The sequence below is a fragment of the Ambystoma mexicanum genome, chromosome 1q (assembly GCF_040938575.1).
Source record: "Ambystoma mexicanum isolate Mex_15411 chromosome 1q, UKY_AmexF1_1, whole genome shotgun sequence".
NCBI classification, from domain to species: domain Eukaryota; kingdom Metazoa; phylum Chordata; class Amphibia; order Caudata; family Ambystomatidae; genus Ambystoma; species Ambystoma mexicanum.
Genome location: NC_090922.1, coordinates 837,204,669 through 837,232,491, shown reverse-complemented (window position 1 = coordinate 837,232,491; position 27,823 = coordinate 837,204,669). Strand labels below are relative to the sequence as shown.

General features: G+C 46.1%; 1 protein-coding gene across 3 annotated transcripts in view; it reads left to right on the top strand.

Annotated features, from left to right (window-relative positions):
- Positions 1-27,823, top strand: part of LOC138537572 (torsin-1A-interacting protein 1-like) — a 731,597-nt gene that overhangs the window by 555,367 nt on the left and 148,407 nt on the right. For all 3 annotated transcript variants that reach the window (XM_069641458.1, XM_069641460.1, XM_069641461.1), the window contains exon 9: positions 13,414-13,470. In XM_069641458.1, the coding sequence (XP_069497559.1) occupies positions 13,414-13,470 (57 nt within the window). The remainder of the gene's footprint in view (positions 1-13,413; positions 13,471-27,823) is intronic.

Genomic DNA, 27,823 nt, shown 5'->3' with positions numbered 1-27,823 from the left:
TACATAACCAACTGTATACAATTGTATAGATAGCTGCTCATTTTGTAAATTCTTTACTAGCTTGGTTCCAACCTGTTGTAACTTTGTAAATTCTGCACTCAGTTGTATTCAAAACCTATGTTAATCTTGGAACTTAACTGATATTGTAACATGTCAATTGTTTCATCTGTATCGTGTCCTGTAACATATCATGTTTCTAAGCAAAAGCGGCCATATACCCTTGGATTAGGTGCGCTATATTAGAAAATAAACTAAACTAGAAGACCACCTTGAAGAGATGCAGGGATCAGGTTCGACATCAATCAGCTCAAAGAGAAAATGCAGACAAGCAGGAAACCGGCCCCAATGTAAATGAATGCTGAAATGCAGTTAAAACATGCCTTCAGAAATTGCTGACCTTCAGATCCCTAAAAGGTAGTATTAAGCATAACCCACCAGCCCATGGCCCAGAGGCTAGTACTGGTAGTTTTCGAAAACACAGATACTGTGTTTCACAACCCAGTAAGTACAGCTCTACTTTTAAGGCTGTAAGGATCCGGACACCCAGCGATTTGAACATTGGACTAACAACGACCCAAAATTCAACAAGTGCCCTTCTTGGAATAGGACCCACCTAGTAAAATCCATCACTCCTAAAGCCTTACATTAAGACTCCTAGGACGTTACTATTCATTTCTGAAGACTTGAATGGCCTTGTGTGCAAATGTAGTTTGAAGTTGCTGAGGCAGCCTTAAACATCCAACGATATTTACAGCCTTAAATCCTGTCCGAATATTGTCAGGTGATACAAACCACAGCAGTGTTTACATCCGAGAATATCCGGGCTACTGCTTGCGAGATCATGTGGAACCCTGCTTCCCAAAGAATACATTTCTGCCAGAAGTACCTCAGCCAGGAGAATGGTGAATAAGAAGTGGGTGATGGTCCCAACATCCCAGAATACACAGACCAAAGGGTTTTCTTTAAAGCCGCATTAACACCTGCCTGGGCTATTAGCCGAACTGAGCGTTTGAGTTAAGTGTCCTGGATTTCCCATCATAGTACCAGTAAGGCTCCTTCTCTTGCAGAACAGCCCTTGCTTGCCAGTCTCCCTAATACCTTTTGCTATTTCTTCCTTCAAATCCACAAACCTTTCTTTGAATGGATTGTGCCCTCCCACATATTCCTCATCTTGGATATATCCTTACCTTCAGCTTTGCTGCTTCGGAAAATATTTTTCTCTCTCCACCAGAGGGCGCTCCACTCGAGGCTGCAGCGTCAATGTACCTCAGCGGCATGCGTCGAGCACCGACGTCATCGGCTGTATAAATGCCTCGAGTGCGCCCGTCGGTCTCGGTTCCGTTTTTCCGTTCAATTTGCTTTGGATTGAATAAACCGGTGCTTCAGTTCGTACAAAAAGGTCATCATCTAATCCTTCCACACCAAAGACGGGATTCAAGAAATGCCATAAATGTGGGAGAAAGATGGTGGCTCCGTTCTGACCACCGTATAGAAGAGTGCGGTTCCTGTCAGTCGATGACCCATAAGGCCTTAAAAGAACGAAGAGGTAAACTGGCGGTGGGGGAGGAATCCTCGAAGTTTTCTTCGAGAGGGAGAAAAGACTCTGCTAAGTCTTCATCAAAACGTCACAATAAATCTAGGTCGAGGAGTAGATTCAGGAAGTCCGTTCTTCTGCCTCAAAGAAAGGCGAGGAAAAGACACCTCTCTTCCTCGTCTGAGGAAATCATAACATGTCCATCAAAACATGATTCCCCAAGAAAGTGAGAAGCGTTCAGAGCATCTATGCTAAATATTTTTGCGAATGCGGGCCAGACTCCGACAAAAAATCGAGGGTGTTGTCCAGGGAATCTTCCCCGACACCTCATAAAAAAACACCTACCTGTGCATAAATCTGAGGTGGAACTAAAAAAAATGGCATCAGACTCTCATACGCCCTCGAAGTCCTCATCTAAAATGTCCTCAAAGCCTCTAACGAAGGCAGTCGAGCACAAGGTGTCGACAACCCAACCCAAAAAGGTTACGTCAAGTGCACAATCGACTGTGTCGAAGGCTCCTTCGGTCTCGACAATTCCTTAGACAGGGTCGACAATTCCTTTGAGGGTGTCGAAGATTACCTCGACGATATCGAAGGAGGTGACTACAACATCAACGCCATTGATGCTTTTGTCGACGTCTTTGTTCACGCCAATTACAAAATCGACACCTGTGTCGAAGTCTATGCCAACTGAAAAGGTATTTCATCCAGAAAATATACATGATTCCTTTTGAACCATGTCCTCCATATATGAAGGAGATTCATCTGGAGAAGATGTTTCACCTGCTGGTGTGAAATTTGGTACAATAAAAGTCCCTGAAGAGTTAATTGACCTCAATCTAAGATGCAAGATTTATGAGTGCTTGCAGTCAGCAAGTTGTCTGGATACATCTCCAGAATATGAATTTGAAAAGCCTCACCTGGCTGAGCATGCTGATGCGGGATATAGAAAATTGATGAACAGGGTAACTGAATTCATGGAATGGAGTAGAAAAGCTTCTGTCTATCAGGAGAATATGACTGGCTTCCTTTCAGGAGGACCTCAGCAAGACCCCATACTTCCTTTTCATGTAGCCTTACAAAGGATGGTTAACACTGCATGGGAAAACCCTGAATCTATTCCGGCAGTAAATAAAAAATGTGTCAAAATATAGACCCTGTTCCTCAGATCCCGAATACTTGAGTAAACACCCATCACCTGAAAGTCTTGCAGTTCAGGCAGCTACTTCTACTAGAAATGATGCACACCCTACAATTCCCCCAGATAGAGATGATAAAAAGATTGATGCATGGTCCCGAAAGATTTTTACGTCGTGGAGCATGGCTTTAAAACCCACAAATATAACTTGCACCCTTGCAAGATTTACATATACACTGTGGGAATGTATGTCAGTGGCAGCTGAACACATCCCTGAAGGTGAGGAACGTGAAGGGTTCCTGTCCATAGAAGGGGATGGAAAGGAGGCTTCCGGGGAATGCCTTCAATCAGGTTTGGACGCAGCTGACGGAATCAGTAGGTCCATGGCGTCTAGTACGGTGCTACGCAGATTTGCGTGGCTAAGGAAATCGGGTTTTGCACTGTACTAATAGAGGTCAGTTGGGGAAGGCTGGTGAGTGCGCTATGCACACTATAGTTAGTTGGTAGTATTGAGCTGCGTTGCGAGTGTCAAAGCCAGGTACCCACAGAATGCCTGGAAAATTAGTTTATCTATAAAAAATGACACGCAAATATTCTCTTCCCAAAGTTCTAATCACATGAAATAATATATAATGTCCATGATTTGAACAGTAAAGTTTATTTAATAATAATGTCCACAAAAAGTCAGCCTGTGCAATCCAGGCTCCTCAATATGCCATTTGACGGCTCGAGGTTGTTTGGCAGCAAGGCGGATGAAATTTTGGAGAAGCTGCAGACCTCCAAAGCGGCGGCAAAATCACTCGGTGCCGCTATACGCCAACCTCAACATTGCCCCTACACAGGCACATCTTCCTGGAGAGGACGTCCCTTTCAATTTTATTCCTCATTTGGAAAAGGAAGGGGACACGAGAGTCAGAGGGCAAAGAAAATTTCCTTGTGGGCGAGAAAAAGGTACTAGATCTGCCCCAGCAACGACCCCCGGTGGGAGGCAGGATTACACAGCATCTGGAAGAATGTCTGGGCATTACTTCAGATGCTTGGGCACTGGAAACAGTATCCCAAGGTTACTGCCTTCCTTTTCAAAAGAAACCTCAATCACCCGCAGGGATACAACACTGTCAAACATCCAGACCCACTCCTGTTGCAGGAAGTCTTAACCCTGCTACAGAAAGGTGCAATAGAACATGTACCTGTAGCGGAGAGGAACAAGGGTTGGTATTCCCCATATTTCCTCATACCAAACAAGGGCCGAGGATTGAGACCCATCTTGGAATTGAGAAGCTTGAACAAGTTCCTCAGGAAGGACCAGTTCAAGATGGTCACAATTTCTCAGATCCTTCAGGTTCTCCAACTCCAAGACTGGTTGGTATCATTGGACCTTCAGGATGCTTGCTTTCATGTGCCAATCCATCTCAAGCACAGAAAGTACCTGAGGTTCGTGATTGGCAATTCTCCCTTTCAGTTTCGAGTTCTGCCTTTCGGGTTGACCTCTGCCCGAGAGTTTTCACCAAGTTGATGGCGGTGGTGGCAGCGAATCTCCGGAGAGGGGGATTCACGTCTACCCCTACCTGGACGATTGGATGATCAGAGCACGTTCCCCAGAACAAGCCCATGAACATCTGTCCAAGACCTGACACTTCCTTCACAATATGGGCCTTTCTATGAATTTAAAGTCAAACATGATACCATCACAGAAACTCCAGTTTATCGGAGCAGTCCTGGATACTTGTTCGGGCAAAGCCTCGCCTCCCGAAGAGAGAGCTCACCACATTCTGCAGATGGTAATAAAATTCCAGAATGCCCAGTATCTACCGGCCTTCGAATTTCTCAGGTTGCTCTGTCTTATGGCATCCTGCTTTTTTTCTGGTGCCAGAAGCCAGATTGAGGATGAGATCCTTTCAATGGGCCCTCCAGGGTCCCAATTTTCAGGGGAAATGTCACATATTTTGCAAGTTCCATCCAGAGTAGCACAGGATCTGCAATGATGAGCTTGCAGGGAACATCTCCTCAGCGGAGAATCTTTTTGGCAACCATGGCCGGAGATAACAGTAGTAACGGACGCCTCACTCACAGGGTGGGGAGCTCACACCAACGAGTTCACTATCAGCGGTCGTTGGTCTCCATCGGAGTCCAAACTACACATCAACCTATTGGAGCTGAGGGCAATCAGACTAGCGCTGAAGGCCTTCCTGCCCTCTGTACGGGGAAAGAATGTCCTGAAAATGAAGGACAACACGGTAGCCATGTACTACCTCAACAAGAGAGGAGTGGGGTCACTATCACTGTGCAGATTAGTAATGCAGCTCTGGTTCTGGCCAATACAAGAAGGGATCTCTGTCAGCAGTTCATCTAGCCGGAGAGCAAAACACAGCAGCGGACGCTCTGAGCAGGCAGAGCTCAGTCTCCCACGAGTGGGAACTAGCTCAGGAAGTCCTTTAGGAGATCTTCTCCCTTTGGGGAACCATGCAGGTGGATCTGTTCGCGACCAGTGTCAACAGGAAGTGCGAACTGTACTGCTCAAGGGAATTTCCTCTGAGAGGAGCTCTAGGGAATGCATTTGTAGTGGACTGGGAATTTCCACTCCTGTATGCATTTCCTCCCAGTCTCTGTGATCCCTCAAGTAATCAGGAGGTCGAGAAAGTTCAGGAAAACCATGATCCTAATTGCCCCGGATTGGGCCAGGAGAACGTGGTACCCAGACCTTCTGGACATGTCCATCTGCCCTCCAATACATCTTCCAAAAAGAGAGGATCTTCTCTTGCAAGAGGAAGGTCATGTTCTCCATCCAGAGCTGAAGACACTCAACCTTCACGCACGGCTTCTGAGCGGCTGAGATACAAGGATTGGGACCTTCCGGATGACGTCATGGAGATCTTGCTTTCGGCCAGAAGGCCAGCAACTACATCTCTATACTGGTGTTGTTGGAACAAGTTCAGTAACTGGTGCAGAGATAAGAATGTGGACCCGTTTCAGTGTAATATTCCCACAATATTGTCTTTTCTGTTATACTTGGCTAATTTGGGGCTCCAGGTTGGCACGATAAAGGATTATTTAGCAGCGTTATCTATTTTCAAGCATTCCTCAGAGGAACAATCTTACTTCAAGATACCTTTTAACTCCATTCTTAAAAGGTCTAAATAATGGGTTTCCTCCAATACCTTTTCAAGTACCTGTGTGGGACTTAAACTTAGTCCTAAAGTTCCTCGCATGCATTCCATTTGAGCCTTTACATTCTTGTCCGTTAAGGCTCCTTACTTTAAAAACAATACTTCTTGTGGCAATTACATCATCCCGCAGGGTAAGTGAGTTGCAGGCACTTTCTAGCAGGCCTCCTCACACCATCTTTTATAAAGATAAAGTTGTCCTTAGGGTAAAACCCTTCTTTTTTTATTTATTTATTTTTTTGCCAAAAATTGTCTGATTTCACGTGTCAAAAAATTACATTGCCTACTTTTTACCCTCCTCACGCGAGTAAGGAAGAGGAAAGGCTACATAGATTAGACCCTAGAAGGGCTCTCCGCTTCTATATTTCAAGATTGGCAAGATTACGTCAGTGTGACCAACTTTTTGTGGGATAAACTGGCCGCAAATTGGGGCTGGCAGTGACTAAGCAAACATTAGCTAGATGGATAATTTTGGCTATAACTGAATGTTATAGATTGGCTGGGAAAGATCCTCCGGATGGTCTGAGGGCTCATTCAACCAGGGACATGGCGACTTCAACAGCACTTCAAAGGGGTGTCCCAGTGCAAGGTATTTGCGCAGCAGCCACATGGTCATCCATGCACACTTTTATAAAACATTATGCTTTAGATTCAACTTCTTCACAAGGAGGTATTTTTGCTAAATCAGTACTTGATTCGAAGGGATTGTGTCCTCCGACGTATTCCTCATCTTAGATATATCCTTCCAGCTCTGCTGGCCTCGGAAATTTTTTTCTCTAGAGGGCGCTGCACGTCGACGTCCCTCGAGTCGATGTCCTTCGACAGCCGCCGTATCGACGCTCGACGTCATCCTGCCTATAAAGGCCGCGCGCAGCGTCCGTTGTTCAGTTCCGTTTTTCCGCGCTACTCGGTGCCTCGGAATACCGTTGCTCAGTTCTTAGTCAGATAATCCTATTTACCTCGAGTTATTCGATACCGTACTCGATGGCTTCCTCGTCGGAACCGACAACTCCTTGATCCGGCTTCAAAAAATGTCGAGATTGTGGGAAAAAGATGTCGTTGACCGATCCTCACAGAAATTGTCTGTGGTGCTTGGGAGCCGAACACCATTGTTCGGAGTGCGAGGACTGTATGTCCATGACAGCTAAGGCCCTGAAGGAGCGTAGGGGGAAGCTGGAGAAAGGTAAGACTTTTAAAGCTTCTTCTTCGTCGACGAAGTCGAGACAATCGTCTCCTCGTCACCATTCGCGCTCCAGGTCTCGGAGTGGGTCTCATCACTCCTCGAGATCGAAGCACTCGAAGAGGAGACGTCGAAGATCCCCTTCTCCGTCTTCCTCTTCCTCTGTTTCGCCAAAAAGTATCCCTTGCCCCACGAAACATAGTTCCCGGGCTGAATGGGAGGAATTCAGAAAAAATATGATGAGCGTCTTCGAGAAAGCGGCCTCGACCCCCTCGAAGACTGCCGAGAGCGATGCTCTGGTCGAAAGACCCGAAGGTAAAAAACGCCGCGAGTCGCAGTACCCGGCGAAAGAAACCTCTCGAGTGCGTCTCGAACTCTCGAGTAGGACTATGACCTCCAAACCTTCCTCGAAGGTTCCGTCGACGCCGTCAGACGAAGGTTCCGTCGACGTCGAGGTCGATGTCTTCGATGCCGTTGTCGAGGGGACCTTCGACACACGGGTCTGTCGACTCGACGCCGGCCTCGACACCGGCGTCGACGCCGAGAAAAGTCACGGTGACCACACATCCAGTGACGATCCCCAGGCCCTCGACGTCGATATTGTCGAGTAGAATTCCAATTCTGTCGAGGTCCTCGAGGCCTCCACCTCTGTTTTCGACGCCACGCTCGAAGCCTTCGACGACATCGACGTTTTCGAGGCCAATAATGACAAGTTCGGCACCCTCTGCCTTGGAAATGGGATTTACTCCCTTTATGAGTTCATAACAATTGAGAACTATATCCTCAATTTTAGAAGAGGGTGATTTGTCTGAACAAGACACATTTGAGTTACAGGGACCTGTAACCCCAGTTAGAGAGGAATTTTCCTCTGAAGAGCGCAGATTAAAGGATCTTCATGATTCTTTACATGAGGCAAGTGGATTAGACACTTCCCCTGAGGTGGATTTTGCTAAGCCAGACCCGGGGGAGCATGCTGAAACCCCCTACAGAGCTTTAATGGCCAGGATTACAGAGTTCATGGGGTGGTCTACACCTTCACTATCTTTCCAGCAAGATGACCTCACGGATATTCTTGACAAAGGCCCACAAGAGGATCCAGTGGTGCCCTTTCATAAAGCTCTTCAGAGAAAGATCATGACAAACTGGGAAACCCCAGATGTAATACCAGCAGTAAATAAAAAACTGTCTGCAAAGTACAGGGTATCTTCCACGGACCCAGAGTTCTTGTCTAAACATCCATCCCCAGAAAGTCTGGTGGTACAAGCAGCATCCTCTACCGATGTCAAGACGGCTTATCCTACAGTCCCACAGGACAGGGACGATAAAAAATATGATGCTATGGCAAAGAAAGTCTTTTCAGCATGTAGCATGGCGTTAAAGTCTGTTAATGCTACTTGCACCCTTGCTAGGTTCAGCCATACACTTTGGGAGTGTGCTTCTACAGCGGCTGACTGCATCCCGGAGGGAGAAGAAAGGGATGCGTTCCTGAATATTATACAGGACGGTAAAGACGTTATGTGTGAATCCCTCCAGACGGGCATTGATTCGGCTGACAGTATCAGCAGAGCAATGGCGGCAAGTACATCAACCAGGCGGTTCGCTTGGTTCAGAAAGTCGGGTTTTGCCCCAGATGTGCAAGCCAGGCTCTTGAACATGCCATTTGATGGCTCTTCTTTGTTCGGGAAAAAGGCTGATGACAGTTTAGAGAAACTGCAAACTTCAAAAGCAGCAGCAAAATCCCTAGGAGCTGCAATCCGTCAGACTCCTTTTTGTCCCACAGGAACCTCTGCGAGGGGCAAGTCCTTTCGCTTCTACTCCGCATTCGGAAGAGGTAGAGGACGACTGGCTCAAAGGGGTCAAAGAAGAACTACCCGAGGTGGACGGGGTAGATATTCTAAAGCCGCAGCAACAGCAGGTGCCTCTTTACCATCGGCATCTGCATCAGCCGCCCCAAAACCACTCTGAGGACTCCCCTCACAGGACACATGTAGGAGGCAGGTTGACTCAACATCTGACGGTATGGCAGGCTATCACGTCAGATGCTTGGGCATTGGAAACAGTCGCCCATGGTTACTGCCTGCCTTTCCTACGTATACCTCAGTCATCCACCAGGGATCAGCTCTCAGAAAGCTCCAGATCCGCTCCTCCTGCAGGAAATTTTGGACCTGCTAGAGAAAGGTGCCATAGAACAGGTACCTGTAGCGGAGAGGAACAAGGGCTGGTACTCCCCTTACTTTCTCATTCCGAAGAAAGACGGAGGACTGACTTGCGAGAATTGAACAAATTCCTCAGGAAAGACAAATTCAAGATGGTCACTCTTTCTCAGATCCTCCAGGCCCTTCAGTTTCAGGACTGGTTGGTATCTCTGGACCTTCAGGACGCTTATTTCCATGTGCCTATCCATCTCAAACACAGGAAATACCTGAGGTTCGCAATTGGCAACTCTCACTATCAATTTCGAGTACTGCCATTTGGGCTGACCTCCGCCCCGAGGGTCTTCACCAAGTTAATGTCGGTAGTGGCTGCAAGTCTAAGGAGGGAAGGGATTCACGTCTACCCCTACCTGGACGATTGGCTGATCAGGGCTGTTTCTCCGGAGCTAGCTCAGATCCAGCTAAATCACGTGTGCTACTCCCTTCACAAACTGGGCTTCTCCCTCAATTTAAAGAAGTCTCAAATGATACCATCGCAGAGACTCCAGTTCATAGGAGCGATCCTGGATACTTCCCTGGGAAAAGCCTTGCCACCAGAGGTGAGGGCTCAAGATATTCTACAGATGGTTACCAAGTTCCAACATGCCCAACGTCTCCCAGCCTTCGACTTTTTGAGGTTGCTAGGCCTCATGGCATCCTGCATTTTCCTTGTGCCAGAGGTTCGCCTGAGAATGAAATCCCTCCAGTGGGCACTGAGGACTCAGTGGTCACAATTCTCAGGGAGAATGACAGATCTTCTTCAGGTTCCCGGCAGGGTGGCTCGAGACCTTCAGTGGTGGGCCTGTCAGGAGAACATTCTGAAAGGAGAACAGTTTTGGCAACCCTGGCCGGAGATAACAGTAGTCACGGATGCCTCACTCACGGGGTGGGGAGCCCACGCCAACGACTTGACCATCAGCGGTCGTTGGTCTCCATCAGAGTCCAGACTACACATCAACCTGTTAGAGCTGAGAGCCATCAGACTTGCATTGAAGGCTTTCCTGCCAGCTGTACAAGGGAAGAACGTCCTGATAATGACGGACAACACGGTGGCCATGCATTACCTCAACAAAAGAGGAGGCGTAGGATCACTACCCCTGTGCAGAGAGGCGATGCAGCTCTGGTTTTGGGCAATCCAAGAAGGAATCTCTCTATCGGCAGTTCACCTAGCCGGAGAGAAGAACTTGACAGCGGACGCTCTGAGCAGGCAGAACACAGTCTCCCACGAGTGGGAGCTAGCTCAGGAAGTCCTTCAAGAGATCTTCGCCCTTTGGGGGACCCCTCAGGTAGATCTGTTCGCCACCAGCCTTCTGCTCAAGGGAATTTCCTCCGAGAGGAGCTCTGGGAGACGCGTTCATAGTGGACTGGGAGTTTCCGCTTCTGTACGCGTTCCCACCGGTCCCTGTCATTCCTCAAATGATCAGGAGGTTGAGAAGATTCCGGCGAACCATGATCCTAATTGCCCCGGATTGGGCCAGGAGAACGTGGTACCCGGACCTTCTAGACTTGTCCATCTGCCCTCCAATTCGACTTCCTCTCAGAGAGAACCTACTCTCACAGAAGGGAGGTCAGGTTCTCCATCCAGACATTAAAACCCTCAACCTTCACGCTTGGCTTCTGAACGGCTGAGGTACAAGGATTGGGACCTCCCTGATGATGTTATGGAGGTGTTGCTTTCGGCAAGGAGGCCAGCAACAAAGTCTTTATACCGCTGCCGTTGGAACAGATTTTGCAGCTGGTGTAGAGAACAGAATATCGACCCATTTTCATGTGGTACACCAATGGTTTTGTCCTTCCTACTATATTTGGCAAATTCAGGCCTTCAAGTTGGCACCATTAAGGGCTATCTCGCAGCGCTATCTATCTTTAAGCGTACTGCGGAGGAACCATCCTATTTCAAGTTACCCTTGGTAATACAGTTTCTAAAGGGGTTAACCAATGTTTATCCCCCAAGACCATTCCAAGTTCCCCTATGGGATTTAAACTTAGTACTAACTTTCCTGATGGGTACACCTTTCGAACCTCTCCATTCTTGTTCGTTAAGATTCCTTACCCTTAAGACTGTTTTATTAATAGCACTTACATCTGCTAGAAGGGTGAGCGAATTACAAGCTCTTTCTTGTAAACCCCCTCATACAATCGTTCACAAAGACAAAGTTGTCCTGCAAGTGAAGCCTAATTTCCTCCCAAAGGTAGTTTCTGAATTCCATATCTCTCAGAAGATTACCCTACCATCTTTCTATCCTCCTCCTCACCCGGGGAAAGAGGAAGAGAGGTTACACAGACTAGACCCTAGGAGGGTTTTAAGTTTTTACATTAGTAGACTAGCCAGGATAAGACAGGCAGACCAGCTGTTTGTAGGTTACGCAGGTCACAAGCTGGGGCTACCAATAACTAAGCAGACCATTTCCAGATGGATCATTCTAGCCATTCTGGAATGTTATAAACTGGCAGGGAAAGAGCCCCCTCAAACCTTAGGGCTCATTCGACCAGAGGTATTGCAGCTTCATCGGCCCTCAAAAGAGGCGTGCCGATTAAAGACATATGTGCGGCCGCTACATGGTCGTCTGTCCATACCTTTACACGTTTTTACAATCTGGATTCCTCCTCTAGTCAAGAGACTAGGTTTGGAAGGGCTGTACTGCATTCTATTCATCAATAGAAGACAGCGTGAAGTCAGTACTCCCTCCTTCGAATATAGAATACTGCTATGGGAGCCTATCTAAGAAGAGGAATACGTCGGAGGACACAATCCCTTCGAAGAACAAGTTACTTCTTACCTTGTAACGTTCTTTCGACGGGATGTTCCTCCGACGTATTCCTCATCGACCCTCCCATCCATCCCCGCAGTTCTACTTCCCTTGTTGTTGCAGCTTACGCTCCTTCAGGGTGATTAGTCTAGTCCAGACAGTAATACTGTGGGCTACAAAACGGAACTGAGCAACGGACGCTGCGCGCGGCCTTTATAGGCAGGATGACGTCGAGCGTCGATACGGCGGCTGTCGAAGGACATCGACTCGAGGGACGTCGACGCGCAGCGCCCTCTAGAGAGAAAATTTTCCGAGGCCAGCAGAGCTGGAAGGATATATCTAAGATGAGGAATACGTCGGAGGAACATCCCGTCGAAAGAACGTTACAAGGTAAGAAGTAACTTGTTCTTCTCTACATGACTAATATTTCTGTACTCCCACCTCTGATACAAAACTGCTTTGGGAGTCTATCTAAGATGAGGAATACATGGGAAGACCCAATCCATTCGAAGAACAAGTTACTTACCAACTGTAACGTTCTTTCGATTGGATGTTCCTCCCACGTATTCCGCATCGACCCTCCCATCCTACCCCACAGTACAGTTTACGTGGTTTACACTCAAAATTCCTTTAAGGCTTGGGTCAAAAGAGGCACGCCGTTAACTACAATCCATTGGCTACAATATACGAAAAAACAGAACTGAGGCCAACGGGCGCGCTCAAGGCATTTATACAGAGGATGACGGCGCTCAACTGAAGCCGCTGAGGTACATCGACACTGCAGCCTCGAGTGGAGCGACTTTTTTTTCTGAAGTAGCAAAGCTAAAGGTAAGGATATATCTAAAATGAGGAATGCATGGGACGAACATCCAATCGAAAGAACGTTACAGTTGGTAAGTAACTTGTTTATCCCAGCCACTTCCTCTGGTGGGTGTCCCAGCATGTAGCAAGCAAGGTCCAAGTCACATAACAAGTGAACATAAGAGCCCATACGCCACACTAGCAGACCCTAGCTGCCTAATATCTCACTATGTAGGGCTGCTTTAATATTTGTCCAAGTTCGCACCCACATCGGCAGAAACATTGGTTGCTTTAGAACACCTGTTGCTTGGATGCTCACTGAAGCCCTTATGCAAATGGAAGGGGTGCCATGTGGTATCGCAGTATCTCTGCCTTAATCACTGATAGCATCCCCTTGAGTCCCTTAATCTTAGCTCCATGTGCCCCAGTTTTCATGGCTCTGACACAGTGAAGCTCTAAAATGTCTGTGATGGGATCCCCTTAATTTCCTTGCAAGTCAGTATTCTGTGACATCTGATTTCAGTTTTTGTTTGTCCATATTCTCCTTACATTCTTTGCTGTGCCTTCTCAATTTGATTTTCAAGTATGTTTCCAGACGATGTGTCCCGTTTTTTGCTATGGGCTGGTCCTTATCTCTATTCTTATTCTGTTTAGATGGTGAAACAGCATCTTTAAAAAGGATGACCCAGACCATGACCTCGGCTATTAAAGGTAATGAAGAATGCCTGTGCGTCTTGGGAGTGTCTAGAAAGTGAATTCTTATATTGTAATTGGTTGGTCCATTGCAGAACAGTGCTCTGTTAATGCTTGTTGGTTTGTTTGAAAAAGTATTTGCATTGGTTTAAAACTGCATGAAAATGGATAGAAAAAGGTGCCACGCTCTGACTTTTTAGATTTTAAAACAGTTGGCCTGAGTGCTCCAATAATAATTGGCATTGGGAGGCCATTTGCTTGGAAGATATGCCCACTCATCTAGCTTGGAATCCTCTAGAATGGAAATGCATTAGCTAATACTAATGTATATTAGCCTATCATCTGCTTTTCATGTTGATCTGCACCGACCAAAGAATGAGGGAGACATTCATAGATGATCAGATTCCTACGGCATGTCATGTGCTTGAAACGCCCTTTGTGTTATCCAGAGTGTTAATGATTTCCAAAATCAACCCTGGTGGTGGATTTACGGAGGCCAACCAATTTGTGATGAACCAGAAGACGCTGAAGTCTAGCCAAATCGAATCAAGGTAGGTAGCAGAGCGGCAAGGCTTGACTCAGGAGGGGTGTGTGAGTGGTCTAGGGCTATTGTGAATCCAGGCAGAACAATACACAATTCCAGTAGGCAAATACAAAAATGTACAATGATTTATTAGGCCTTAAAATACACACTAAGCTATGAACCCTCTTTGCAAATATTTTTACACACTTCATTTTTAGATGGATTTCCAAATTCAGCCCTGGTTGGAGCAATTTGGGATACCCCCTATTATTGTGAAGACACTCCGATGTTAGCCAATCAAGGTGAGGTAGCAGAATGGTCAAGGCTTAATTTCAGAAGGGTGAGTTGTCCAGGGCTACAATGAGTCCATGCAGGGCAATAGCAGTACTTTGTTAGGCAGGTAGGTATGAGTTTAATTATTTAATAGGCCTTTAGTTTTACACACGAAGCAGATAAAAATCAAAGGTACGTTTTGTCACACAAAATCCTTATACATTATATTTTTTTATTGTTATATAGTTATAAATAACCTTTAACAAAAGCACATGTAAAACAAATCACATATTAAACAGTCAGAATTCAAAGGAATACAGAATCAAATCCATCACGTCTTTCCTTATTAAACAATTTCAATTCTTTAAAACAGGAAAGAGAAAAAGGACAGTGCAATGAGATCCATCCAATTTCTATACTAGAATACATTACAATCAATTCCCTTAGGATAATTCAGAAGTAAAAACACTAAGCAGAAAAAAGTGCATTGTAATAAAGTGCATCATGCCAGTATTGTAGGGACTGGTAACACTGCGCCCATATAGTCACTGCAGTAACAATAGCAGTAGTTCTGCCTGATAAGCAAAACTGTCATATAGATTCCTCATACAGTGCAAGCAAATCAATGAACCTATTCAAATAAATCTAGCTTTTGGCGGTCAGTGCATATGATTCGGTGGCAGGATATGATTAGGTGCTTAAGTGTTAGAATATCTTCCTCCGTCTGACAAAATCTACACACTAGATCACTCACCATATCTAATTAAAATCTCCCTTGTGGGAAGTTGGTTCAGTTGAAAGCGCAAGAAGTTTCCTCTAGTTCTAATATGAGGATAAATTGATAAAGGGCAAGAATGCCTGCTTTTTTAAATCGCTGCGTAAGTGCTCCAGGTACTTAATCTCCTCCATGGTCAAACCCCAAGCATTATAAAGCAATTAGTTTAGTCTCCCCGGGTTTGTAGCTAGTTCATTCGTGGAGGACCCAAAAGATTGCTGCAGAAAATCAAAAACGTATTAAAAAAACAATACCACTTCTTGTTCAGCATAAAGGTTTTAGCAGCGATTCTTAAAATCAAGTCCTCCTCTCCAGAGGACGCCATTCCGGCCAGTATGATGAAGACTATTGCTCCAGACATTCTGTCTGACGTCACAATGGCTATAAATAACTCATGCCAGTCTGGTCTGGTCCCGCCGGAACTTAAATCGGCTAGGGTTATCCCCCTGCTCAAGAAGCCGTCCCTCGACCCTACTATCCCCTCAAATTTTCGCCCCATATCCCTGCTCCCGTTCTTGTCTAAACTCTTGGAATCTCTGGTCACACCCCTTCTCTCCTCCTTTCTGGAATCCTCTAGGATCTTTAATCCTGCCCAGGCAGGTTTCAGACCTGGTAGGGGAACGGAGAGTGTGCTTGTCTCAGTGCAAGATGACATGTCTAGACTCGCAGACGCAGGTGGAGTTGGAGCTCTGATTCTGCTGGATTTGTCTGCCGCATTTGATACAGTGGACCATCCTATTCTCCTCTCTCGCCTAGCACAAATCGGGATCTCTGGATCAGTTCTGGCTTGGTTTACCTCCTTTCTTGCAGACCGCACTCAGACCCTTGCCATGCCCCCTTTCCTTTCTGTCCCCTGTGCCCTCACCTGTGGTGTTCCCCAGGGATCCTCTTTCCCCTATTCTATTCAATATCTACATATGGGCTCTGGTCTGCCTTATCCGTTCGTATGGACTTAATTGCTATTCCTACGCGGATGACACTCAAATCCTGATCCGTTTGGATCAGGATCATATCAAGGCTTCAGCTTCTCTTCATGACTGTTTGACATCAGTCGGCATTTGGATGGACCAAAACTGGCTCAAGCTTAACGGCGACAAAACTGAGGTGATGTTGGTGGGTTGTCCCCCCCGCCCATCACTTTGAACCCCTGCTTTCTGGCCCACCTCACTGGGCTCCCTGCCTTGTCCAGTGGACAAAGTAAAGAACCTAGGAGTTATTCTCTCCACTTCCTTGTCCATGTCAAACCAGGTCTCTACGGTCTGCCAATCTGCCCATCACCAGATCAGGATACTCAAGAGGGTCCTCCCTATGATCCCAGAGGCTATGCGTCCTCCTGTGGTAGCCGCATTAGTCCTCTCACGGTTGGACTACTGCAACTCCTTATACCTTGCCCAGCCAATGGGCCTTCTCCAACGTCTCCAGCGCATACAGAACCTGGCAGCCAGACTGGCCACAGGTTCCCCCTATGGAGCTCACATCTCGCCAGTGCTTCGCCAACTTCACTGGCTCCCGGTGGCCCAGCGAGTTAAGTTCAAGTCACTATGCATTGTCCACCGGGCAATCCAGGGCCTAGGTGCTGAGTTTCTCCAAACTAAATGTGTCCGTTATATACCAGAACGCAACCTTCGCTCCCTGAACACCAACCTTTTGGTGGTTCCTAAGTACAATCGGGAAAGACTCGGCGGCAGAGCCTTTTCCATTGCTGCGGCAAGGCTGTGGAACGCCCTCCCACTGCCACTCAAGTCTATCTCCAACCATCTGGCTTTCAGGAAAGCCCTGAAAACTACCTTATTCTAGCCCCCCGACTATTACTGCTCTTCCTGTGTGACAGTTTCCTCATCAGCGCCATGATGCCCCTGGGCGACCGTGCGCTCTACAAATTTAGGTAACATAACATAAATAGTAACTCTACAAAGATTGTCCTTGGGTGGATTTAAGATTTTATGATGGAGATTTAGAAATGCGCAGCTGGCCCTTGCTTTGAGCGACTAGATTCCCAGTTCGTATCGTATCACAGAAAGAGGCGTGCAGTTTGGTATTTGCAACAGATTTTTCCAGATTAAACTTTCTAAAAATGATAGTCCAACACCCAAAAATCCTGTATTTCCAACCCATATAAAATGTTAGGGTCAATCTTCCCCTCGTAGTATCTCAGTGCAGGAATTGGGGAAATCTTTTCATATGTAGTATCTATTCAGCGCAGCTAGTTAAGCATTTTGTTAATCTTTGTAGTCTTTGTAGTCTTTGTGAGGTTTGGGTTTGGCCGAGATTGGAAAGCCTAAATAGACGGTTATCTTCTAGTTCAATTAGTGTCAAATTAACATGCCACGTATATTTTGGAGTGATTTTATTCTGAGTACACTGCATTACTTTTGTCTTTTTAGGGTTCAGCTTCAAAGAATGTGCATCAGCAAAGTTCAGAAATGCTTTAATCCAGCACGGAAAACAGATTTGAGTGCAGTCAGAAATAATAAAATCATCCACATTAAGCCAACAATAAAACCGTCAGATTTCAAATCTTAGGGGAGATAAACGTAGCTGGGATCAATGTTTCACCAATATCGGACATATACAAATTTAAAAAGTATATTCGCCAGCACACAACCTTGCCTCACACCCTGATGCGTCATAATTGTTTGGGAAAGGGCACCCTGTTGGTCCAATCTGACTTGGATATTTGAGCCTTGATACAGACCAATGATAATATAAAACCTATTTCTGAGGCTTGTGGATCTGCTTAGAATTGCATGCAGTGCACAGGCCGACATTTAGTAGTATGTTCGAAGTATTTCATTCTATATTTTAGTTTCGAAAAAGGACGTCGACTGGGTGTGATTGTAATAGTATCCCTGTGTGACGTGTATTATATTCACGATCCTTCACACATCGAGGTAACTCGGATGCTTTTTCCACAATCGTGGTTAGTCGCATATGCAGAGCTCGTAGCTTTGCTACGCGAGATTGCAGTTTTAGAATTAACACGCAAAAAGTGCCTGTTCTCTCAACTGGTTCTGTAGACTGACATAACGCACATCAATTGTTGAAAATCAAAGATCCTGTAGGTCGCTGTTCCAATTCACTTATCGCTTCATGTGCTTTGCACCCTGAAGTAAACTGCACTGAGAATGGGCATGTGTGGCTGGCTGACATACCCCAGAGCAGATGTTGTGGGGAAGGCGAGAGTTGGTGTGCTGCTGCATACTGGGATCTTCTGTGCTTCACCCTGGCGTGGTGCAGTTTGTTGCGGTGTAAATATCTCGGAAACCGTGCATCCTATGGCCTTGAAAACATGTTTTTCGAGATCCCACACGGACCTCTAGTTTTGTTCCTTGTGTTGAGACCAGTCCTCCTACGACCACTTTGAGACTATGCCTGAAATCAGCAAATCATCATGTCTGAAGGTCCTGAAATCCAGGGAACGGGGTGGGGTGTCCAAATGTCATATAGCCAGTAATGTCCGGAAGGTCCTAACAGGTAACTATTCAGAATTTAGTGCAGATTGTTGAAACAGTGTGGAAATGTAAAAGGAACAACGCTTCGCCAAGCCACAAACCCTCAAATGTTGACATTGATTAATATAGATTAATATTAAATATCGTTATCTTTAAACAGCCGTCTTGACGAATGATCCTCTGTCTGGTGACCACCATCTGAAGCTTCGACAAACGTCACCTCCTCGAAGGCTGGCAGCGGCCTTCACCAGCCTTCAGCCTTTGCAGTAGGGAGAGCTGACCGGTCTTCCACATTGACATTACTTTTCTAGAATGGCTCTTTCCTTTCTACTGATTTTTGTCTAGCTACCGCTAAATTTATACAACATTATGGAATGGGTGCCCTTTAAATTCTGTCCTTCCTGTAATGGAACATTTCACTGGAAAGAGATACCAATGTGTGCAACAATTGTCTTCCACGCAATCATGTCAAACGGCATTGGGATTTCTGCAATCTTTGTAAGCCGGAAAGGCTTAAAGACAGGAGCATCAAGCAGTCGGCAGGCCGAATCCCATTCCCCCACCAGCACTGTTGGTTTGGACGAGGAAGAGCTTGGCAGCTACGGCTCTTTCGGAAGCCGAAGACTTACTAGAGGAGTCATTAGACTCCTGCATGTCTTTCCCCAACCTCACTAAGCGAGCCAAAAGCTCTGCTATGGGGCGGTCCACAGGCGAAAAAGGCACACGCGTGCACTCACAAGTACACAAGCCCAAGCCAACCTTTGACGTGATTGTCGAAAGGGGCTTCCACAGCAACTGAAGTTTGGTCAAGTGATCAAACCCTCATGTTTGAAGTCTGCTGTGCACTCACGCTTGCCGCATGGCTCTAAATCCAAAGAGACACGTACTGCTGCCCATAAACGGCTGCCGATTCAGATACGTTGAAAAGGCAGTCTAAACATACTTCCAAACACAAGCATGGTGGAAAAACACGCCAAACCAATACCACTGGCACCTACCCAACAGTCTAGGTGCCCTGTCACTACATCAGTAGCCGCCTCTACTTACTGACTTTGTCCAAATCCCTGCATGGTAAAAGACCTCTAGATCAGAAGGAATGTTTTCCCCTTATTGAAACCCCAAGAACGGGTACATGGACAAATAAATAATTTGAGAAAACTGTTGACAGGGTGTCAGAATGTGTAACCTTTATGGAAAGATAGCCAATTAAACAAGACTAAATGAGGGTGAGCCACCTCTCAAGTCTCCCAGACTCCATCACTATCCACCACATGATGTCTCCGAAGACACTTCAATGTTTCAAGATGATCAGGGTGATTTATGTTTTATCCAATACCAAGGGGATAAAGATCAGAATATTTGGCATGGGATGCTGGTCAGGGTACTTGGCCAGCAGCTCTCACTCATGATACCCTGGATGAGCCAGATGTTGATGATCCTCTAGAGCAGCCCAGAGACTAGTCTACCATTGACAATCAACTCTTGCAATAATCTGCTCAATAGAGCGGCAGTACATTTTCAGATCAAGACTTGATGGGTGGGGGGGGGGGTTTGGAGGGGTGTTGATGGGTGGGGGAGTTAGGGGGCGAACCATTTCTTATCCTGACATTGTAGAGGACATCTTAAAGGAGAAAAGGCTGTTATCCAGTCTATTCCCCTATTGAACTCTTATTAAGGGAATCACACCTTCCCTTCTCGCACCATCCCTCAGGCAGTAAACCCACGAGTGGAGAAAATGTTTATACCTGCAACAACTGACCCTCTATATATTCGGGGTCATGTGACACCTGACTCACTGGTAGTCCCTACCATTAGAAAGTGTGCTGGAGTGCCATTTTCTAATACAGAGGTGCCTCCAGACAAAGCATGCAAAAAGCTTTACACGTTAGGCAAGAGGGTAAGTGCCCAGCAGCTTATTCGGTACGCGTTGCCAATAACACTACTCTGTTGGCAAGTTACAGTGTTGTCTAGTGGAGGTTGCTCCAAAAGAACTTGGTTGACGTCCCTGGGCCAGCCAAGTCTCAACTACTAAACATCATTAAGAAGGGTAGGCAGGTTACCCATAATAGTTTGAAAAATACCCTGGACAGGGAACCTTTTCAAAGAAGCACTTTTGGCTGCATAATTCTGGGTGCAAACCGGAAACTCTGGCCACCCTAATTATCAAGCTTTTTGAGGAATCTGTCTTGTTTGGCAAGGCTGTGGATGAGGCTTTAGAGACAGCAAAGCAAGAACACAACATGCTTAAGACCCTAAGCCAAATTTCTAACAAGCGCATGTCCAACGCAGAGTTTTCTACACCCGTTGTTCCTTCCGGTCTCAAGCCTCCTCCACACCCACACATTCAGGATTTTCATCAGGGTCCTCTTCCTGATAAATACCCAGGGTACACATTCTACTTATTTTTATTTATTTCACTTGTAAAGCACGCACAAGCCCTCGGGCATCAGGGCGCTATAGAACCAGTTATGTGTGGCAGAAGGCGAAAGTCATGAGGTTAGAGAATATGCATCAGCGTACAGAATTGAAATGGTATCTAGCGGGTTACAGGTTAGATTGCATGACAGATTAGTTGAACAACCAGGTTTTGAGAGCTTTGCGGTAGATCTGGAAGGAACCTTCCGCTTTGAGGGCGGGTGGGAGGGAGTTCCATTGCTTGGCTGCAATGACTAGGAATCGTGTGCCTCCTGCTTTCACACGTTTGTACTTGGGATGCACGAGCCTGTGAAAGTAAGGGATTCTGCGGGCCCTATAGGGTTGGAGACAGTGATTTTGTGTGATAAGTAAGCAGGTGGGGGGCAGACTTAGAAATACATTTAGGTGATGGTGAGTCTTCAATGTGATTCTTTCTTTGATAGGGTGCCAGTGGACCTTTCTATGGGCAGCTGAGATGGGCTCTGAATGGGGAATGTTCCGGGCCACGCGAAGTGTTTTGTTTTGCAGGGTCTGGAGTTTCTTTAGGTTCCAATATGAGGTGCCGGCGAACAGGGTGTTGCAATAGTCTGACCTTGCACCCACCACTGAGCGGGCGATGGTTAGACACTTGTCCTTAGTAAAGAAGGGTCTTGCAGCATTGAGTTTAGTAGAGTAAGCTGCTGCTGAGGAGATGGCCTTGACTTGGCGAGTGAGGAATAAGATCGAGTAAGGGTACGCTCCTAGGGTTTTCATAGAAGAAGAGACTGATATTACAGAGCCATCAATGTTGAATGCTGAATACAGAGGGTTCAGTTGCTTCAGTGCTGGGTTGGAACCAATGATGAGTAGTTCTGAGTAGTTCTGTCTTCTCATCATTGAGGTAGAGTCCATGTGTAGCCATCCAGGATTGGATAGTGCCATAAGTGGCGTTCAGTGTGGCAGCATCATTGTGGTAGGATCCCGATAGGCGAAGGATTTGTGTTGTCAGCATAGTTAGATGATGCCGAGGGAGTCTAGGTGATCGAAAAGGGGCTTGGTGAAAATGTTGTAAAGCGTGGGGGACACGCAGGACTCTTGTGGCACCTCTTGATGGGGGAGGCTGATGTGCAGGATTTTTCTGCAAAGACTTTCATAACTCTACCCTCAAAGGAGGCAATCCAGGAGTGCTTTGGTAGAGAAGGAGGCTGAAGGGATGAGACGTTGGCAAAGAATGTTGTGATCAATCAGGTCGATAGCAGCAGATGGATCAAAGAGGAGGAGTAAGGCTAGCTTTCCCTGCATCTCTGATATCATCCATCTGGATTTTCAGGTCTAGGAGCGCTGATTCCTGCCATGTTCTGGATGGAAACCAAATTGACGCATACCAAGGATTTGATTAGTCTTGAGGTGGTGTAGAATTTGGATGTAGGCTGCCGTATCGAGATTTTTAGGAGGACGGGAGCCGTAGTGATGGGCCAGTAGTTATTGGGTGAGGTTGGATCAAGCGTAGGTTTTTTTAGAAGCGGGAGGACCCAGGCTTCCTTTAGGCAGGCTGGAACCAGCCCTGAGGTGAAGGAAGCGGAAGCGTTAATGAAAGCCGTGATGAAGGGGTCTAATGTTTTAGCAGTCTTTGATCAGGGTGGGCTGGGCAGACATCACCTTTGTATCGTGAGGGCTTGAGGCATAGGAGAATGTGCTGCGATTTCTGTGTGGTAATTTTGTTGAAGGTCAACAGGGGGACTTCAGGCTTATTTAGGATGGGGGCATGGGAGAGATTGTGCAGTTGGGCAAGGCTGGTTTGTTTAGCAGAGATTTTCTTTTGTAACGTGCCCATTTTTGACAGCAGGGCTTCCTGGATGTTGCACCAGGCAGCATCTTTTGTTGGGGGGGGGGGGGGGGGAGAGGAATTTGGGCATAGGGGTTGGTGAAGAGTTCTTTTGAATTGGAGTTGGCTTTAGCAATTCTGGTGTTGAAGATGCTGTCTTTAGCTTGGATATTGGCTTGCTTATATTGTTTGGCCAGGTTTCAGAACTGGAGTTTGAGGTCTTCTGTAGGGTTGTTATTCCGGCAGGTTTCTGCATGTCTTTTTTCAGTACTGAGGGAGGCTAGATCAGGGGTGTACCAGGAGTTCGAGTGAAAAATGGGGTTCGCGCTTTTTTTTATTTTTGTACCAGCGGGGCAATGGAATTAATGGCATTGGTCAGAGTATTTGAGTACAGGTCTGCTAAGAATGTGGGGTCAGTAGAATCCAAGTAGTCTGGTTTTAGTGCGACGAGGGGAGACGTTTTCTTTAGTACGTTTCTTAGAACAGCGAGCTAGGGAGAGGGGAGCGATGTAGTAGGGGTTTTGGCATGTGGACCATAGGGAAGCGAGAATGAGATGATATGATGGTCAGACCAGGGACAAGGCGAGTTAGCTCAAATAAAGATATGGCAATTGTCCGCTATCCAGTCAAGAGATCGCCCTTTGATGTGGGTCAGGTTCTGAATACGTTCTACGAAACGGAGTGCGATAAGGGCATTGGCTAGGGAACAAGCTGGTATGGGTCGTTGAGGCTGAGGTTAAGGTCACCCAGTAGGAGTACTTGTGAGGAAGATTTGGTATTAACCTCTCATTTGATGAGGACCTAGTCCTCCTCCTAGAGGACTGGGCCAGGAGGGTGGTAGACTGAGTAAGGATGGTGTTTGTATGGGATGTGGAGACTTTGACAACAGAGTATGTCGCAATTGTTTAGTGTGGATTGGATCAGTCTGACACTTGGTGGTCCTTGGAGATGAAGGTCACGCCGCCTCCTCTGGCATTGCATCCATCACACCTATGGATAGAGTAGCCTGAGGGGATGGCGAGGGAGAGGGACTGTCCAGAATCTGAGTTGAGCCAGGGTTCCATGACTAATGCTTAGAAGTTGTTGGCAGTTAAGAGATCATGGATGTCTAAAGAGTGGCCGGGTAGAACGTGTGCGTTGATCAGCGCTAAATTGAGACAAGGGATGGATAAGAGAGGCCACGGCAGTGGGCCTGTTAAGTTTCTGTTGTCCTCTAAAGGCGGAGGGCTGGACATGAGGAGGCATGGCACTTGCAGTGTTTAAAACTGCAACATCCAAACATTTCTGATTGGGAGGCTGGGCGAGAGGACGCAGTACACATACATTGTTAGGAGCAGCAACAGTACATTTCATCTTGCCATTGGGAGGCTGGGCATGAGGAGACAGTACACATACATTGTTTGAGGCAGCGTTGGGTAAGAATTGGTGCAGTCACACTGCGTCAGACTAAACAAGACTTATCTGCTTGGTATTAGGTAACCCACCTTTGGGTATAGGTCTGTACAACACAGGTTGGTAATGTAACTGAGCAGCCAGGCCTATCTCAAGAGGGGTAAATGAGCTGTAGAGTTTTACAGCTGAAATCATTCAATACAAGTAACACTTACTCTGGAGGTTTCAGTTAGAAATATATATTTATTTACACATTCGTTTTAGTTGCGCATTCTTTAAAAAGGCAATTATTTGTAATAGTCAAGCAAACTTTGGAATCACTTTGCAAAGTCAATAAAGTTGGTGAATACTCTTTGGATATGCTAATATCCTACACCCTGAAGTGACTTCATTAACAAGGATAGTACTGCGTTTATCATAAACACCAATATACTTTTTAGACTGGGTTTCAAGACGGAAGCGTTAGGGGAAATACAAAGGTTAGAACATACTTTCTTATAACAGGAAGACAGTTTGAATCCTCTAATGAAATCTAGGTAAGCCTTTCCCAGCAGTAAAAAGTGTTCAACAAATTACAACCAATGACGGGACAAGCAATGCCAAAATATATTGGCTGTCCTGGCGCCTAAAAAGGCAGCCTTCTAAAGTCAATTGGACAAAGTCTTTAGTTCCAATGCACTTCTTGGATAACGTCTTTCACAAAGTCATAGTTCAAGAAAATCACTGAAGGAACACAAGCTGTTAATCCTGTGCAAAGGAAGTTGATAGCCACTCACAAAAGGTAAACCAGTGCAATTCTCAGGTGAAAAAGCACGGCTTAAGGCAATAAGGTAAGTACCTCACGTCCCCAAAATACCTCTGGTTTGAAGAATATGTTCCAGCTGGATTCCTTCTTCCTACAGCCAGGTCCAGGAGTTTGCAGCAGGCTTCTCTTCACAATGTTTATTCCAGTGGTCGACTCTGCCTCTAATCCCAAAACCCTTGCTTTTTATGATGGTTTCCCATTTAGTCACAGCCTAGGCTGTCAATCACACCGCAGGATGGCTGTCCTTCCCAGACAGCCAGTCGGCCAATTAGGACTGGTTTCTTTCAGGCACACCTAGAGACAAAGGACAGGGGAGTTTCGGGGCCCTCCCTCACTTCCTGTCCTTCCAGATTCACTGGAGTCAGGGGCGGGCTTCAGGGATGAAGCCCACCAAAGGCAAGACGCACAGTGCTCAAACCTGACTCGACACACAGAGTAAAAGCCAGGAAAGACCTCAAAAACAGAAAATGGTGAGAAATGGCCGCTGTATTTCAGATGAGGGTTCAACCTGCTGTAAAAATGCACACTGGTAGTAAAAAGTAAACCACTGCCACCAACCATTTAAAGTAGAGAGGGTAACAAAAAATATTGCATGAGAAAGTAGGATAAGGGGCTACAAGGTAACTAAGCCACCCCCCCCCCCCTCCACTGTCCTGTACTGGACCTACAAAGTAAAAAGGTAAGTAAGATCAATTTCACCTTACTATTCTTGGGAACTGTAGTTCAACCTTAAGAGAAATCTAAAGGATTTCTCAGTGACACTGCACTGAGGGTTCTGTGTGTCGCCATACAAAAAGCAGATGCATATGGAGTTTGTCAGACTCCAAAAACAGTGAATACATAAAATCCTGGTCAGGGTAAAACAGATGAGTGAGAAAAAGGTCCCACTCACTCAGAAGTTAATATTTAAAAGTCGGAAGTCCAGCAAAAGAGCTGGGGGTCTCTAAGGTTGGAGGAAATTAGCACAGAAATGAAAATTCTCCCTAACAGGCAGCCACAACAATACATTTCTGATTGGCGTTAGGAGGCTGGGCAGGAGGAGGCAGTGCACATGCGTTATTTGAGGCAGCAGTAACAGTACAGTTCTGATTGACGTCGGAAGGCTAGCCAAGAGGGGGGGGGTAGTAAGCATACATTACTTGAAACAGCAGGATCAATACAGTCCTGATTGGCATTTGGAGGCTGGTCATGCGGTGGCAGTGCACATGTATGAAACATCAACGGCAGTACAGTTCAGCTTGGCTTTGGTGGGCTGGGGCGGCAGAGGCCATGCGGGTGAATTGCTGTGGGGCATAGCGTCAGACCTACTAGGCACATAGGGCAATTTATGGATGGGGGAAAAGTACGCAAAGTGTATGTAGAGGTTGGGATCACTTTAGGTGCTCGGTAAGTGGCTTGAGGTAGGCGCCTAAACAAGGAGGTTTCAGATGAGGCAATCGTATAGGTAGGACTTCAGCCTCTTGAGGTTCTCCTACCAGCAAGTGACTTTCCCATCAAGGTTCCCTCCCATGTATCTCCAGTAGCACAACACAATCAAATTACCTCACCACATCTACAATAGTTTTTATCATAATAGTCACTACACATTACTGTTGTTTAAACTTGTGTATAAAGTAACACATTGTTTGAATTAAATGGGAGAAAAAACACCCCTGAGCTTGAATATGAAAACTCGCATCTAATTGCGTGTGTCGGACACATAGTATTGTGCACACCATAAGACTCCTTGTTGGTAGCAGAAGTTCACCACTTGACAAACTCTGTGGCCAGTATTAAACCAACAAATACATTGGGCTGTTAAAATTACTCCTTTAGGAATCCTCAGTAACTTATTATGACATACAAGAGACCAGGAGTAAAAATCCACTCCAATCCCCTCACCGTCAAGTCACACCTCACTTCAATGTACAATCCTGTTTGCATGTAGATTGCATAGATTAAAAAGATTGTGAAGTGGAGGTTTCAAAGACTATAATCCATGGTTATGTATTTTGAGAAGTAGTCGGACAACTCAAGTTGAACTCCATATGTTTTTATTCTTTGAAGACAAAACTCAAGAATGCCAGCAGCCACAGCGCAGTACCATGTTCATTTATTTAAAGGTGTAAGATCAGGGTAAGAGTATTATTCCATGTTCTTTGCTGATGCGCTGTGAGGAATGGAGGATTAAATGTTTCCATGTTTTTGCGAGTGAGAAGGCATTCAAAGTGAAATGCTATGTTGCACTCTTTTAACAATAGGATGGTATTCCCATTGTATTTCAAATGTTTCTATTTGTGCACAGGCAGATATGTTGCCAACACGCACCAGCAGGGTAGTATGAATAAGATCCAGATGCAGAAAACGCCCACATTGCCCACAACCATTCGTTTTTTTTTATTTTTTTTTAGTTTTTTTTAAAGATTTTATTGAATTTTACAAACAATCAAACAATATAAACCAAACAGTGCATGTTCCAACAGTTTCATTACACTTTTCTTAATTTCTAACCACTGCTCCCTCTAACCCACCCCCCCTTGCGAGTCTATTGCATTAAACCTTCAGTTTCCGCATCCTGTGGTTCGGTCTCCTCCTCTAAAGGCTCAGCCGGGTCAGCTAATGACCCAAACAGTTCGGCTATCAGTGATTTCCAGGCCATCAGGGACTCATTCCCCCTACCCCCAGTGCTACACGCTTCTTTCCATGCCATGGTTTCGGCTTCCGCACGCCCACTTTTACAAGTCTTTCCACCACACCCCTATCTTCGGCACATGGCATGACTTTCATCCCATGGCAATCCTTCTTTTTGTCAGCACATAAGCCAGGTCCTTCAGCTTACTTACATGCCTGAGCTTCTGTGGTTTCGGGAACCCTCCCAGCAGACTGGCCCACACCGTATCCACTACTATCTTGACCCCTCTTTCTTCCAGTTTCTCTATCACTCCCCTCCAGA